Source organism: Melanostigma gelatinosum, assembly GCF_949748355.1.
Source record: "Melanostigma gelatinosum genome assembly, chromosome: 2".
NCBI classification, from domain to species: domain Eukaryota; kingdom Metazoa; phylum Chordata; class Actinopteri; order Perciformes; family Zoarcidae; genus Melanostigma; species Melanostigma gelatinosum.
In genome coordinates this window covers 10,283,838-10,300,927 of record NC_136635.1, presented here as the reverse complement: position 1 = coordinate 10,300,927, position 17,090 = coordinate 10,283,838, and the positions used below count along the sequence as shown (strand labels likewise).

The following is a 17,090-nucleotide window of genomic DNA, read 5'->3' as shown; positions in this document are numbered from 1 at the left end:
TAGATAGTCTCTCGATTGCTTCTGTCTGACCGGCCAGGGTGAAAGTTGAAAGTTCGTCCTCATCTGAAAACGGGAGGCACGTGCGGGTTAAAAAGTTGTAAGTCTAATCAACTAAGTTTACACACGTGTATGTAACTACCCTTAAACAAGGAGCAGTGGATATCAGGGATGTGTTGCTTGCGTGCGGACAATAAAAAGCTCCAGTATTAGCTTACGTTATTTTAAGTATAGCAAGAACATGCTAACCTATGTAGCCCACGTTAGTTGACGTTAGCAAAGCACGTTTTTCTTTTCACGCTTTTATTAATGCCGGGTATTCAGGGGGTAACGTTATAGTATTCTTTACAGTCTTGGGTGGGTGTTTGCACATGCATTTAAATGTAAACGCCTCCAATGTCCATTGTTATACGAATATACATTCCCGTACCCTCTTCTCTAGTCTTACCCATGTAGTTTATCGCTGTTAAATAAAGTTAATACTCACCAACACTTTATAATAACAATAACTATATTAATAACTACTTAATTAGGGCAGATAAGATCCATTTTCACCTTTGCCCCGGTGTTGTGTCACCTCCCTCTGTTCCTGACTCCTCTTCTCCATCCCCTCTCGTCAGGCTCGTGCAGCAGCATCACCGGCTGCAGCGATGGCTGCCATGTACTCCGGTATCCATCTGAAGCTGAAGAGTCCTCAGACTCCGTGGGAGGACAAGTTAAAGCTGGCACGTTTTGCCTGGGTCTCCAATCAGTGCTTGCTGCCTAACAAGGAACAGGTAACCGCTGAAGTTTTGTAACAGGATGTTTGTGTTTGCAGACAATAGTCTTGTTGATTGTTTCATGAACGTCATCTGTAGATATTGTGTGTCCGACACTTTTTCTTCCCAATTAAAGCCTTTTTTTATTAATTTGAGCACAGTTATTCGTAATTCTCACTTGCATCACAGACTTGTAGTTGCGTCAATCTTAGTGCATGTAACGCTTAAGGATTTGTACATCGCTATCTTTTCCACTAGTTGATTGTTGTTCATTCATTTGAGATCTGTGTCATTTCTGGAATAGGAAAATATATTTTAAATGAATTTCAGAGCAGCATATAAATGTCTACCACTTGTCATGTCTGTCTTGACCCTCTTCCACTGTAGGTGCTGTTAGACTGGTGCACTCACGCCCTGACAGGCCGGTACAGTCAGAAGGTGGAGTTTTCTCAGAATGTTCTGGAAGGACTGTGGTTCTATCTGGACGATCTTCTTCACAGCCGAAAGCTCCACTCTCTTCTCAAGCAGGGCAAAACCGTCAGCCTGAGGCTCAACATGGCACAGGTGTGCAGGCAACATTTTAATAAAAACACCACCATAAAAGTAGAGTACACAGTACACAGTTTTTTCTTTTTGTGATTATCTCACATTGGACCAGTGCTTTGGCTGTAGTACATTCATACTCTACAAAGAGGGTGTGTTGACGTTGATATTTGAAGGTTTTTCTGACACCTCTTCTCTCTGTATGCCTCTAGCTGCTGCTGGACCGTCTACAGGAGTGTGCACGTGTTGGCCCTGAGTCTATGGTGTGTGCGTCCACCATACTCAGTGTGTGTCAGGGCCTTCTCTCTTCTCCGGCGCTCTCATCCGTCTTCACCACCAAGTATGAACTCATTGTCGATCTCCTGGCTAAGCTCTGCACTCTGGCCTGCCGTGAGCTACAACAGCCATTGCTCACAGAACCCCCGATGACTGAGTCCGTTACATCTCAAGATGAGGCGATGACCGAGTGTCTTCAACCTCAGCCTGGACATTTGGACAGTTCCCAAATTGAGCCGATCATTGAAAGTTCTCCAAATCAGCCAGAGTTGGCGGCTAATAAATCCCCTCCAAAGCCAAAGGAAAACATCCGTTCAGCTCATTTGTTTGAGGTGTTGCTCCAGGTGCTGTCGTGTTATTTGTCAGTTCAGCGACAACAAGCCAATCCTAACAGAGTCTTTACTATGGTAACCAACCAGCTGATCCAACCTGTAATACTACTCAGACACCTGCTGACCTCTGGGGAATTTGCACCCTCTCACACACATCTGCACCTCCGTCAGCAGCTGTCCAGAGACATCCGCGTCAAGATAGACTCCATCCTTCAGTTAGCTCTGTTTCCCTCTGAGCACCTGACCTCGTACAAGGAGGAGCTCCTTCCATCCAAAGAGGATTCTGGGAAACGTGGTCCTGGAGGGGCTAAAGGCCCCTTGAAGCCAGTCAGTGCCATACTTTCCAAACTGAGTGCTCGGGGCTACTGTGAGCCGCCTCTGCACTACGCTGTGAAGTCAAACACATTGCCTCTGCTGTTTAAGTTCTTTCTGGAGAGCTACGCAAAAGGGAGAGGAAGTGAGGAGGCCCACAAGATGCTGTGTTTTTATTTCCTCACCAGGTTGGTCCCGGCCTTGGAAGTAAGTCTTGATGGATGGTCACTCTCACCTGCCGACGCAGAACAGCCGGTCTCTGTGTCCGCTGGGCAGAAGTCTCCCCCCCTCAGTTCCCCAGAGAGCTGGAGCCTGGCTCTGCTGGCTGTGGAGTCCCTGCTGAGCCAGGCGCTGTCAGCGGACATTTACAATGTAGCAGCAGACCGGATCAGACACAAAGAGGTCCAACTCAAATTTTACAGAGCTTTGGAACAAATGCTCTTCAACCAGGCCCAGCCAAGGTACAAAAAAGAAAGAAATGTATATATATACTCCTTGATGTATTTTTCATTGTCTGTTTAATTTATTTTTACATTCTGAATCCTTTAAGTGCTTTTTTGTGTAATCTATTTGTTGGTCATACAGTAAATATGTTTCCTGTCTCGTCCTTCAGCATCCCAGCGTGGTACCGCTGTTTAAAGACGCTGTTGAGTCTCAACCATCTGATTCTGGAACCAGACCTGGACCAGCTGTTATCTTCAGCCTGGGTTCATTCTGAATGCATGGACGCACGAGTGCAACGGGCCAGACAGGTCTTGATTTAAATCCTAAATTGCGTTCTGTATTTAGAAAAAAATCGACTGAATTAAATACTTAATAACTAATTTAAAATGCGGAGGTTAGTTTTGACTGGACAAAATGTTTGTTTCCCAACAGTTCATGGTGTGCAGTCTCCTCCAGACCTACACGAAGCTCCGTCAGCTGCCTCGCCTCTTCTCTGAGCTCCTCTCTGTGATCTGTCAGCCAGCGCTGGACGACCTACGACCTCTTCTGCTGTCTGAGAGCGTCTCCGCCTCGCTCAGGACTTGTCTTCTGGACACTCCTGCTTCCCAGGGCCTAGAGATCTGCTCATCAGTGCTGGAGAGCATCAGGGGATATATACTACCTGGACTGGTGAGGGAGGACAGAGAGGAGAAGATGGAGATCGACGAAGGAGGAAACGATAAAGAGGAGAATAAAGAAATAAAGGTGGCCCTAGAGAGAGAGGATGCATCTATGAAGCTATTCTCCCTCAGCCACCTGCTTCATGTTGTCTTGTTTAGTCTGAAGACACTAGACAGTGCCTCTCCTCTTCCTATAGTCAGGCAGAGTCAGGGATTGATGGAGGTGATGCAACAGGTAGCCAAGGAGTTAATGCATCTGTTAACAGAAAAGAAGGCTGGAAAAGCAAATGTCAGTTCAGTTAAAGGGACACCAAGGAAAGGCAAAAATACTGTGGACCTCAAAGAGTCTGAGGAGGTCGCACTGTGGGAACAGAAGACCCAGGAGGCCGCTCTCCTCCTCAGGTACACCTGGGTGGAAGTGGACACGCTCTTTAGTATCCACTGCAGCAAATACACATCTCTCCAGACAGCACCAGCGAGTGAGACTGAAGGCGGTGCTCCAGCCCTAACCCATATAATCAGTCTCCTATCTGGGGAGATTGTTCCAGCACGTCTACAGCCGTCTCACACACCCATGAGCTGTTTGCTGCTCAAACTCCTCACTTTGCAACAGATGAAGAAAGTCTTGTTGGACACCTCCTTACTCTCTGAACCCAGCACTGCAGCGCCGCTGAACACCGCGGCCCAGTTCATTTTGGCTAAATCCGAGTTTGAGGCGAGTATGGATGGAGAGCAGGTATGGGACGGGCAGATAGCGAGTGTGAACGCCGGCTCCTACCACGTAGCACACTGGTATCTTGTCACGTCCAATTTGCCTTTGATTGCTCCCCACCTGAGCGGAGAGGATGTGGGCTGCGTGGCAGACATGCTTGTCAATTCACTGCTCAGCAGACAGACGGGCGGAGGGAAGGACCCGCAGCCCGGCTGTCTCACTGTCTCTCTCGTATCTTCACAACTTCTCCAAAGCCCCGTTCTTGCGGAGTTGCCTTCAGTGTTCTCTGCCACAATGTGTTCCCTCACGCAAAGGATCATCAGCGTTCTCAAGGCAGCTCATGTACTCAAGGTTTGTCCTACGCTGCTGAAGTTTCCGGAGAAAGGAGTGTCCGCACACAGAGAGGCTATAGTTGAGGATATATTGGCATCCTCAAAGACTGGAGAGGCATTCGTATTGCTGACTGACACACAGAGCAAAGACCTGGTGGACATACTCCAAGTCTTAACAAACCTTAACCCAGATGGGATGAACTCTGAAGATCTCTCCTCTATTTTCCTCCTCCTCTTCTTCATGCTCACCTCCACCTCTAGTCAGCTAGAACAGGTGGACGCTCCTGGATCTGGAGATGATGCCCTCTTCCTGCTGAAGCTGCTCAGGGTTATGACTTGTCTCCTGGAGGGTAGAAACTTCCAAAGTGTTTTGAAGCTCATCCACGGTGGTACTCTGCTGCAGTCTTCCGTGTCCTCTCTCCTCTGGCATAGCAACAATGGAAGATTTCGAGCCACAGGCAGCTCTCAATGGTTGGATTTTATCAAAGCAGTGCAGAGCTTCATCAGGTCCTTTGTCCAATTGATTATAGTCAGAAATAGCAGTGTTCGACTCAACCTCGACCAGTTTGCCTCCTATCTTACCAGTAAGGAAATGTCAAACGCGCAAATTGTGACATCCAGTTCAGATAAACCAGATCCAGGAGCGTCTATTTTGTCTGTTCATCTCCTGCTGGCATCGCTGACCTCTTTCTCACAGGCAATGGCCTCTAACCTGGGGAGAAGTAAACCAATGGACCAAACTTTGACTCGGATGCTCACAAGAACGACTGCTTCACTGGGACCGGCTGTCGAGTCCGTCCTAAAGCCCCAAACCGTCAGTCAGTCAGTCATCCAACCGGCCAGCGTCCTCGGTCAAGCCTTTGTGGTGGAAGTCGTCACTGTCATGCTGCACTGTGAACTTTCCACACATTCAGTGGACGATGAGAACGAGCAGAACGACACCCGGGTCTCCCTGAGTCACATGACCCTCTATCAGGGCTTCTGCCGCCAGATCTTCAAAGAAATAAGTTGTGCCCACAGGCCGTTGGACTTCCTGGTTTCCTCGCTCCATTTCCTGTCCGCTTTCTACAAAGCAGTGGAGAGGACGGGAGGAGAGAGGGAGGAGGAGCAAGGAAAGGAGAAGAAGGAAGGAAAGGAGAAGAAGGAAGGAAAGGATTTGGATGAGCTGTACATGCAGATACTGCAGAATGTGCACAGACTGCTGGCAGGTACATGGACACACATGTCATTCACCTGTGCTATCAGTCAGGGTTTTTCTTCCATTAATTACTTCTGTATGTTGCACATATTGACATAAGTTTACAACTGATTTTATCTGGTTTATTCCATGTCAGCTGTTTCGGATAAGAAGTGTTTATGTTCAAGTTATTTTCAAAAGGAGATTTAATATTTCACAGAAAACTAAAGAAAATCAAACAAAAGTCTCGTTGTTGATGTTATTGGACAGAGATTTGAATCATCCTGAATGTGACACATTTTCACTTTTGCTCTCAGCTTCTTGGCTTTCTGAGAGTGATGTTTGTGAGCTGGAGCCAGCTGTGCAGGAGCTGCTACGCCACCTGGTGGAGAAAAGTACTACAGGACGATTCAACCTGCTGCTGCTGCTGATCAGAGAGGGACTGGTCACTGGCAAGCTGAGGGCAGGAAACTACAGGGTGAGGCTCAATTCTGATGACTTGTTGTCTGATGTTTAAATACCCCAGAAACCGGTTCATTGTTGATTTAAATTGAATTTCATTCAGGGATGTTATTACAATGTTTCACATGAGCACTCTCTTATTTGATGGGTGGGAAGTTCTGCCTTGTTTCTTTTCACAATTAATCACATTTGCTGTGACATTGAATACCTCCCTCTTCTTCTGCTGTTCTCCAGGAGGTGCTATCTGCAGCAATCATCACGAAGCTGCTGTCCTGTTGTCTGTTACCTCAGCCCTGCACTAAAGCTCTGTGGCTCATTGCACCACAGATTATATCTGCTATGGTGGTGAGAAACACGCACACACGCACACACACACACTCACACACACACACACACACACACACACACACACACACTCACACTCACACACACACAGTCATATGCCGCAGACACATGAAATGATTTGCTTCAGTGGGCATATACACACATACAAGATAAGCACACATACATGCACTTGAACAAAGGTTTGGGAAATTTGTTGTTGGCATCAGGGATTGTTTGACTGTATACAAACCTCATAACATACATGCTGAATGTTCAGCATTGTTTGAAAATGTCCAAACTAAGGAAGGAATTTATATTTCATCATCGCAGTTTCTCTGCCAACCCGACAGGAGGAGCTGCCCTCCAACCTAAAATACTTCAAACAGTGTTGTGTTGGTACATGTGTGTGATGTTGCGCTGACTAAATGCCCCCAAATACAGACCATAACAAGTAGTAACACGTAGTAATCAAGTTTTAAATCACTGAAATGAGGATGTACTGTGGTAATGTTTGTAAAACACGCTTTTTTGAGGCTGGCTCTGTTCATGTTTTGGAGAAAAGGGATTGAATTGACTGAATAGTGCACTTGTTTGGTAGAAGTTTACATTTTTATAATCTTGTGATTATTCCTTCCACGTGAAGACAAAAGGTAAATCATGAAGCACACATTCTCCGTATGACTTGCACAGCACTGGTGAGACAAGCAGGGGACAGTAACACGCTGAGTGTTTTACAGTATGTCCTCACAACAGCAGTCATTGTAGTGACAGTGTGCTGGAAGTACACATGACAGCCGTCGTGAGTGACTCAGCAGTCACACTCAGTCTCACTCTGCTTTCCGTTGGAGTGCCTGTTCATTGTCATTTCCACGAGGCTCTTTTTGGTCCATGTGATTTCCATCAGGCCTGCTGCTGGGTGGAGCAGACAGACAACACACACACACACAGAGTAATATGCTAACCATGCTGTTCTGTCTGTGTTGCCCACACTCACTATGTCCATATGTTTGTCATCTGTCTGTAATATTTCTATATTTCTTCCGCACTCTTCTCTTCAGACGGTGTGAGAGAAGACCCATTTAAACGTCTTAGATCGTTTACATTTAAATATTTGTTGTTAAATATTGATATTCGAACAGTAGAGTGTGTGTGTGTATATATATATATATATATATATATACCCCCAATTATATATAATACCTAAACCAGTAAAGTCCCCTCTACCTGCTGTAGTGTTTGATTGAATGAATTAATACTACTGGATGTACCTTGGCATCTGGACAGGAACAATTCATAATCTGTAGCAGGAACAAGAATCCAAACTAAAGCCGTTGTCGTTCACTTGCAGCCTCCATCTGCCGGTTAAGAGGAGTGAGGAGTCAGCAGTTAATGGCTGTATAAAACAGCCAATAAAACAGGTTTTTCAAAAATTGTGAATCACTGTAACCACGTTAGGCCCTTGAGCATACAGCCCAGAAAAATATTAGGCTGATGCTTCCAGTAGTATGCAAGATTAGCCATGGACAGACACACGCGCAACAAAAACACATCATCCCCTCCATGCTTACAACTGGCAGAGAGACAAATTGGTGTTGTCAGTTTATTCATATTCATTTGAATTTGATATGAATTACTTTTAGAAAGCTTTACATCCCTGACATGTGTCTGCATTTGCAGCTACTTTCTCTCCTAGTTGTGTCTGAACATGTCTCCCTCTCTAACTCTTTCTGTGTGCATATCTCTCTCTGTGTTACAGTTCCTTGTAAAATCGTCCGCTCAGGACGTCTCGCTGACCCTTCCCTTTACTGTTCCTACGGTGACGTCAATGACATCACTGCTGCGCCAGGGGGAGGGGTTCATCACCAACCCTCACCACGTCATATTGGTCCTTGGAGCGCTGCAGTTGGTGCCCCTCCACCACTTGACCCCAACCGTCTACCAATCGGCGTTCCTGGCAGTTCATGAGGCGCTGTTCGCCATCATCCAGTGTCATCCTCAGGTATGAAGAGGGGCTGACTGGAGGGAGGGGTGAGGGAGGGAATGGGTGAAGGAGCAAAGTGAGAGGAAGTGACATAAGATGAATGAATATAATATGCACCGTGTAGCCGTGAGTGTGTTCGAGAGCATTACAGAGGACAGAGAGACCGTTTAGAAGAACGATGGCACATATCTACACTTGGCTCAAAGTACTGCGGCGTAATCCAGCAGTCCTGTAACACACCTTCATGAAGGTTTTAATGTTCACTGTTTGTTGAAACTGCTTTAGAGAGGTGTTTGCTCAACTGTATGGTCAGGTTGTGATGCTGTGTCGAACTGAGAGATGTTTCTACTTTTATGTCTCACCCATTTCCATATATATCGTTGCGGGTTGGCTGAAAAACACCTTTCTGTGTGATGTAGTCCATCAGTCAAAGATAATGCATTAAAAGATGGTGCTCTTTGTAGTAAAGATGTGAATAAAACATTATTTATTGAGTTTAAAGGATCATTGTTGACAGTGGAAATGTATCCTGTAGGTTTTTAAAGGAAATTATACGATTATAAGAATCTCTGAACCCATAGTGTGTGTGTGTGTGTGTGTGTGTGTGCCCCCCCCCCCCCCACACACACACACACACACTTATGAAACCAAACGTAACTCTTCTGTAATGAAGTTCATTACAGCTCAAAGCTGCTGAATTGAAGACCTGCTTTAAAGAAACTGGTTTTAAACTGTGCTGCTGAGCTCACAGGATGCCTCAGAGGAATGTCGCGTTTAAATAAAGGATACTGCAAATCACTCGGATCATGCTGCAGCTGCACGAAAACCTTATAAAGTCCAAATTCTCAGCTTTTACTGGAAGTCCTTTCATAGCACCCAAAGTGTCAAAAACAAAAAAACCTTTTTCTTTATAGAGACACTTTACTAGAAATGTAAAACATTTAAATCCACATTCCAGCCCACACACAAACCTTTGCTCGGTTTACAAGTTGCATTTATGTTATGATGGCGTTAATGTGATAATTATTTCGTTACTTGCTTTTTTAAAATGTTGACGTTTCTTTTGGTTCACAAACAATGACATAATGCGACTGAAGTGGAGCAGCTGCATTGAATCAAACTGGGCAAGAATCAGCTAACTGATATCAGATGTTTGTGAGGACAAAAGACTGCGGTAAAGGAGAGCAGACAGGGAGGGGGGAGATAAAAGTTAGGAGGGGGGGGGCATTTATAGAGGAAGAGAGGAGAATAAAAATAAATGAGAGAGAGTTGAGGGAAGAAGCAGTAGGCGGAGAGCAAAAGACGAGATGTGATTTGAACGCGATGCACGAGGGAAGTTTCTGGAGAAAGTAGAAAAGAGCGGAGGAACCTGGAGAAAGGAGGAGTGATAGGACAGAGGGAGAGGAGAGGAGAGGTAGGGGAGCTGGCATGCAATGGTGGTTGGCATGAATCTGGTTTAAGTCAATGGAAACTATTACCGAGCTCCAATTAGAGCTGTGACATAATCTCCCCTCCTTTATATTCTCTCTCTCTCTCTCTCTCCCTCTCTCTCTCTCTCTCTCCCTCCTCCTCCTCCTCCTCCTCCTCCTCCTCCTCCTCCCGCTGTAGCCCTTGAATAGAGAACAAAGAGAGATGAGGTGTGGACAGAAATGCAAACGTGGCTCTTGTGGGAATCCGACTTTTACCTCAGTCATTTATTGGACTGTAGGTTTATGGCTGCTCGGTTATGAGTCGAGCAGTGAAAATGATGCAGTTTGCTGACGTTGCAAAGTGTTTTTGAAGGCTGTGCCATTACGAGAAGTGGAAATGTTCTGCTCGTCTTCTGCACACTTTTCTGCACGTTTCCCTGTAATCTAACCGACATGTTTGTTGTTTTAAATAATCAAATCTCCTCTACAACACAAAGTGAAGTCATGACAGTGTGAAATACTGCAGAGCGACGATATGAGATGTTGGTCTGGCAGAGTGGGATTCATGTGAATGTGAAGTCGTCCTGTAAAGTCAGTCGGATGTATCCATCTCTCCATATCGTTGAGGTTTTCCAAACATAAATTTGCTCCAGTGGTCATCTGCACAAGAGTGGTTTATTCTACACAATTCTAGTACAAATGTTTTACTGTATAAATGTGTTGCATGTATACTTCTCTCGTGTCCAGGTGATGTTGAACGCAGCTCCGTCATTCTTAAATGTCTTCTATCGTCTGGTGGCGTCCATCATGCAGGAGGGTCGGCAGAGAGGAGACAGTGACACAGGTAACCCGTACAGACTCATTACAGACTCGTTATATTACCGTGAATGAATGTGAAGAAAACCATGTTTGTTTGGAGAGAAACACTCTCAAAACGTACTGACATATTCTGTTTGATCTGTAATCTGGGTCGGGCTTGTGGTTTGATGCCCTTCTGTAACAAATTGATTTTATACAAATTAATTGGAAAGTCAGTTTGTTGCTTTATTAAGTCTCCCGACCATTTTTCCTGTTACTGTAACTGTAACTTGTATGTAGCTGTTGGCAGTTACTGATACTCAGTCAACAGCAGCAGGCTTCCATAAATAGACAAATGTTGAAACGGTCGCAGTCTTTTCAGTCTAAATCCACTGTAAACTGCAGACATCTGTTGCATAAATCTCTACTTAGTCAACACAAAAATGATAATAACAAGCCAATCAGTCTTCTCTTTTAGCAACGAGTCCAAGAAACAAAGTCCAGGCTATAATCCCTCATGTATACCTGGGGGTGATATCGCAATTGACAAACTTGACTTTTTAACATCAATCTGTTTTCTTTGACGTCCAGAAGGGGACGTTTATCTCCAGTGCTCCAGGTTGGTAGAGAGGATGTACTCTCACATTGCTGCTACAGCCGAGAGCTTCACCACACTGTCGTCCTTCACGGTGGCTCAGTATGTCACAGAGCTGCAGAAGGTACACACACACACACACACACACACAGTCACTGTATCATCCAGAGTCAACACGGTTCCTCATCCAAACCCTTCTGTCATCCCCACTGATTTTCCGCAGCTGTGGGTGACACACACACACACACACACACACACACACACACACACACACACACATGCATGTATGAATGAGGCAGCAGGATCTCAGCTGATCCTTTGATCCAGCCCGGTTTGTCTGGATGTGCGCGTTGAGCTGGCGAGATTCAGCCGAGCGGAGTGACGAGAGATGCTGACGCTCGGAGGCAGAGATGGGAGGTTTATTTCCATTGGCCAGATTGTGAATGTTCACAAATCTGAATGAACGGGTCCAGGATTACTGTAACTCCGTGTGCTTTAGGCTGGATGTTCCCACAGAGCAGTGAGTCACGTCTGGTCGGTGAACGTGGCTCCTGTCTGCTACCAGACTATTTAACATGACGCCAACCTGACTTGGCAGTTTCCACATTGAGAGGAAGACATGAAAGTGCTCCTCCAGACAGACAGACGGACGGGAAGATGGACAGAGAGACAGACAGAAACTGTGAGGAAGAGGTGTTTGGGATCCTTTTGAGCTCTGTATGAGTCGTCTAGTTATCCTAAAATTGGATTTCTATTGTGCTTCAAAGATATGGACCTCTTTGTAAGTCAGGTAATTTAGCCGTGTCTGTGTCGGGGCTGTTTCTCATGGCTCTCAGCCTGAACTGTCTGTGCAGCAGCCAGGTGTTATTAGACTGCAGTTAGAAAAACAGTTTTTATGCTGGTGGAGTTCGTGAATTTAGGGATGGACTTGCTATTCTATTTAAAAACCCTATCGAAAGAGTACTCCACTGATTTAGCATTGGGCACAATTTAAAGAGAGGGCGTTGAGAATTGATGCACCATAATCAGAGATATTGTCATTTTTATTCCACGCATTCTTCTTCTTGTACACATAATGTAGCTCCGAGCTGCTGGCCTCAATCAGAGAGGAGGAGTTGGCTACAGAGGACATACAACTCACTTAAAGTTAGTCAAACAAGTGTTAAAGTGTTTGGATGTGAGAGGAGACAGTGACTCATCAGCTTCCAGGTGCCTCTTAATCCTACTAGGACCTCAGACCTGAAATATAACCGGCTGTCAGCGTGCTGCTGCTGCTGGACTCTGGTTCTCTTCAGGCATCACAGAATCAGGATCCGATACCGACACCAGAGATCTAGACAGTTGGCGTGTTCCTAACTGCAACTGGCAGACCGCTGCTCCACATGACATGTCATAGGTTAGCTTTGTTTGCAGAAAACCCATCACAGGTTGTTGTCTTCATAATTTTAAGCCTGTAATCGGGTGAGCGCGGTCTTATCTAATCATTTAACAGGTACGGTCAGAGTGTAAGTCATCTTTCATAATGATTCATGTCAAAGATCTGAGGACCGTGGTCCAGCCCACTGTACAAGCCTTCAGGTGTGTACCACCTGTGGGGATATGAAGTAACAGGGAGGAATAACCAGACACTGTTGAATGAAACCGTTTAGTTCAGAGCAACAGTCGAGAACAAGAAGAGTGAATGTGACGATAAAGTTAAAACCACATCTAGAGTACAGAAGGATGAAAATGAGCACCTCGACAATAAGGTGATATTTGAATGATCCTCTTTAGGATGTTTTTTAAAATCCAAGTTCATGGACCAGTTCTTTATAACCAGCCGTCGTCTCCATTTGCCTCGTTAAATATTTGATGTTCCTGCTCCAAACAGGAGTAATTAATTGATCATCAGTCTCGTCCCTTTGGAGTCCTGCTCTTAACATTTGAATGAACGTTTTGCCAGGATAGATGATGTTGTCTGCGCTTCGATGCCACTCAAATTGAGACCCACGCTTATGAAGCTGGATGCGAGACTTAAATTAATATTCAACTATTGTGGCACATAATTTGTGGCTTGATGGGTTTGCCTCAGGCTGTCCCTCTGGCTGTATGTAGACGTACAGTAATCATGTTGCCAGTGATCAACTAAGAAAGAGAAAAGACGTGTGATCTTAAAGTGCATGAGGAAAACGTGGACGAGATGAGTCTGTGTGAGTGAAACAGGACGGATCATTGCTGCCCGGTGTAACCAAACCTATTGATGACAAAAAAAAGGTTTTATTCAGGAAGTAGATATGAACATTGTTTGACCTCATCCTTTAAACTCTTGTCTTTTCTTCATTTGTCTCCTCGGCTCTCTTCTTCCCTTCGGCCTCTTCAGGTTACTCTGCGACCAGACGTTAAGCTGCATCTGACTGAGGGCATCTACCGGATACTGGACCTCTGTGTGGAGCAGGATATCAAGTTTCTGACGGCCGGGCTGCAGATGGGAGTCAGAGAGGTGTTCAATGAGCTGTACAGCAGCTACACCCACTACCACAAAGCACAGAGGCAGGGGGAGGACAAGTACACCGTTTGAACAAGCACGCTCAGCATTTATTTTAGATTTCAATTTGATTCTATTAGGATCGACGTTCTTGCTGTGGAAAAACTTTGTTTATATTCAATTTCTGCTTTTGAATGGGATGAAATCTTGGTATGGGATGAATATTTTGAAATCAGACATGGCAGCTTGTGGCTACCTTATGATGTCCATAGAGTTTAAACACAGTTGTCCTTGTTGTTAAAATTGGGAAATTGTACAGTTGCTTTGAATTCTGCACATAAACACAATACAATCATCAGTAAACAGCAGCATCTCACAGTATAATGTTGTTTGTACCCTCACTTATTTGATGTTTTGAATACATAAAGCTGAAAATAGTTAAAAAATGAGTCACCCCAAATTGCTCCAAAATGGCCTTTGGTTTGTTTTAACCAGACCCTCAGGCATCACTGCCTGATAATCAGTCACTGGTTAATTAATATTTGTCGTCTGCAAACACACAGTAATCTTCAGGTGGATCTCTTTGGTTACACCTTGTACCTTCAACATGCAGCACATGGCTGACTGGAGGAACAGCAGCTAACTAGAGGACCTAAGAATGACCTCTCACTGCATCCATATACATGTGTGAAACGTTTTATAATTTAAAGATGATTTCATTTCATGAATTGAATTGTTAAAGAAAATATGGATATCTGTGAATTATGCTTTGTTTATTGCTGTCTGTCTTTTTTTTATCCAAACATAAACATTTAACAGACCATTTGAAATTCAATGCCGTCTAAAGTGTGGTTATTTGCTGAGAGGAGCTGTGAGGGCAGACTAAAGAGGACGAAGCAGGGTTTGAACTTGGGAAGTTGTAGTTACGTGGGATCCATCTTTTAGACTGGCAGGTCCACTGTGACACCTCACAGGATTCTGCTTTTTATTTGTAGTAAAGAGCCAGACAAAATACAGGTGGATGGACTGTTTTTATCCAAACAAAACATGAACAAAATGAATAATTAAGATATCAGTTATAGCTCTGTTGCTGTACAATATTTAGAGGAAATTTGTTTCAAGGAATGTCAAGGATAAATATAGTGTAGTAAAAAATATATAAAATGGACTCTTTGCCACTGTGCCTGCATGCACAATACATACTCGCACTCCTTTTGCAGAAAATGGAGGCTTGTTTTTAAGGGTAAGTCGCAAGGTTATGCAAAACAGCAGTGTAAAAACAATATGTGACATCTGTCTGGGATCATGTGATCGAGGGCAGATGTTGAAACGTTCCTTCCTCAGTTTGGCTGACGTTTCAAGGATCATTTTAATTTAAACATACAAGATTTCAGTTTGAATAGACGATAAAGCTGACTTCAGTTTGCTCATGATTATACTATTACACCATGAAAGATGGTTATGAAATGCATGCATGTTTATATTATTCATAGTAACTAATTACAGGCAAGATGGCCGACAAGCTCACAGCCAAGAGAGGAACTTGTTGCCTCTTTTCTATTTCTGGAAGAGCAGACAGCCTGACGGAGTTCTTCTGAGGACACATGAGACCCTCGTAACAGTTGTTCAGGACGACTGAGGCAAAGGGCCAAAGACAAAACACTGTGCTGCTAAATTCGCACATCTGTTTCGCTGCTTCTCACTCCTCCACCTCTCCCATTGGTTTGACTTCCATCCATCCATGCTGCAACACTACTGTAGGTAACATAAACACACCGAGTCTCTGTTCAGACCACCGGAGCGAGAGCAGCAATGAATAAGTGTGTGTGTGTGTGTGTGTGTGTGTGTGTGTGTGTGTGTAATACTACTGGGACACTCTTTGGAGGCACAGAACAAAGTGTGTATTGAGAGTACTTTTTTTAACTGTGGGCCATTTTGCTGCTTCGATCAAAAATGACATTTAGTCACCATTCAAATGAAAAATGTCAGCGGCAGATTGAACCACGCTGAACATGAACGAGACCTTTTATTTTAGCCTAAGGACAGACGGAGCTGATCTGAGTGCCACAGACCGTGAAAGTACCAAGTGGTTCGACAACGACAGGATGACTTGCTCCTAAATGTCTCACAATATTTATGCTATTTCACAAATGCTTCTTTTTCTTTGTTGCTGAAAGTTACTGCATTTTATGAAGGCCCCTTTCTGCTGCTTTAATGGCCCCTACAATCTGTTTTTGTTTTTTTGTATCAGCTTCTTATGATGGTGGAAGTATTCAAATATTTTACTCAAGCACAAGAAGTAACACCACACGACAGAAATGCTCAATTACACGTAAAAATCTTACATCCAGTAAAAGTACAAAGGTATTATCAGCAAAAAGGTGACATTTCCACACCTGTCGAGCAGTTGATCTCTTAATAAATATTGTCTCGCAATGTTTTGATTGCTTTGATTGTTGCATATTTACTCATGAATATTTGATATTGTAGAAAACATTTTCACGCGCTTTAAAGAAAATAAACTCATATGCCACATCATAATTAATCAAGACTTTGTGGTTCCTCTGGTATTTGCAATAAGACCAAGAAGAACCAACAAGTCGCAATTCAAAATATATACTGAAATGTGCACTGTGACCAACTTCTAGACATTTAATGATTGTTATTTTGTTTAACTGCAGTGGTTTTATTGGAGGTCCTTGCTGCCACATGTAGCCTTATATGAACACTGTTTTAGTGACATTTCCGCCACACAAGCTAATGTAACCGAGTTAAAAACATGCACAAATCTAAATTGAAGTTTCAGCTAAAGTTTCGCCTAATTACATTTCAAACGGGACCTAACGTGTGATGCAGACTGGTTTGAGTACAGATGTGCTGCAGCTGCTGAGACCCAGATGAACAGGGCTGAGAAGCTAATGGTGTGTGGTTGTGGTTGTTTTAGTTTGGTTTGACATTCTACTTTGGGCTTCCAACTAAAGGTTAATGTCATGATTGATTATTCTACAGATTATTTTCATTGTCCATCACACCATCCTGAACCCCAGGGTGACCGCTTGTTTTGTCTGTGGTCTATTTCAAAAGATACAAACAAAGGGAAGGAGGAAGGGAGAAGTAAAGGAAGGAAGCATTGAGGGAAGACAGGAAGGAAAGAAAAAATAAGAGGAGATGAAACTGATACTCTTCCATCCTTTTCGGTTGTCTCTAACTTTGGTAGCCTGGTTCAGAACCAGAGAAGACAAAGGAAAGGAGGGCACACAGGGACAAAGGAAGGATAGAACAGAGGAAGGATGCAGGAAGGAACAATAGGAAGAAGCAAGGATTGAACAGAGGAAGGATGGAATGAAGGAAGAAACAAAGGGATGAAGGAAAGGTAGAACAGAGGAAGAAAGGTACAAAGTGTGAAAAGAAAGAAGGGAGGAGACAAAAGAAAGAAGGAGGGAACTAGGGTAGGAAGGAAGGATAGAACAGAGGCAGGAAGGAAGGAAGGGATGAAGAAAAGGACCAGGACAGAA

At 44.1% G+C, this 17,090-nt stretch overlaps 1 protein-coding gene across 1 annotated transcript; it reads left to right on the top strand.

Moving 5' to 3' along the window:
• Positions 1-44: 44 nt before the first annotated feature.
• On the top strand, positions 45-14,391 carry urb2 (URB2 ribosome biogenesis homolog). Its single transcript, XM_079285515.1, has 12 exons — positions 45-97; positions 618-773; positions 1,143-1,319; positions 1,511-2,679; positions 2,832-2,970; positions 3,095-5,573; positions 5,860-6,020; positions 6,239-6,349; positions 8,085-8,327; positions 10,466-10,562; positions 11,108-11,235; positions 13,471-14,391. Exons 2-12 carry the CDS (start codon positions 648-650, stop codon positions 13,666-13,668), a joined length of 5,028 nt encoding a protein of 1,675 aa, XP_079141641.1. The 5' UTR covers positions 45-97; positions 618-647; the 3' UTR covers positions 13,669-14,391.
• The last annotated feature ends 2,699 nt before the right edge of the window (positions 14,392-17,090 follow it).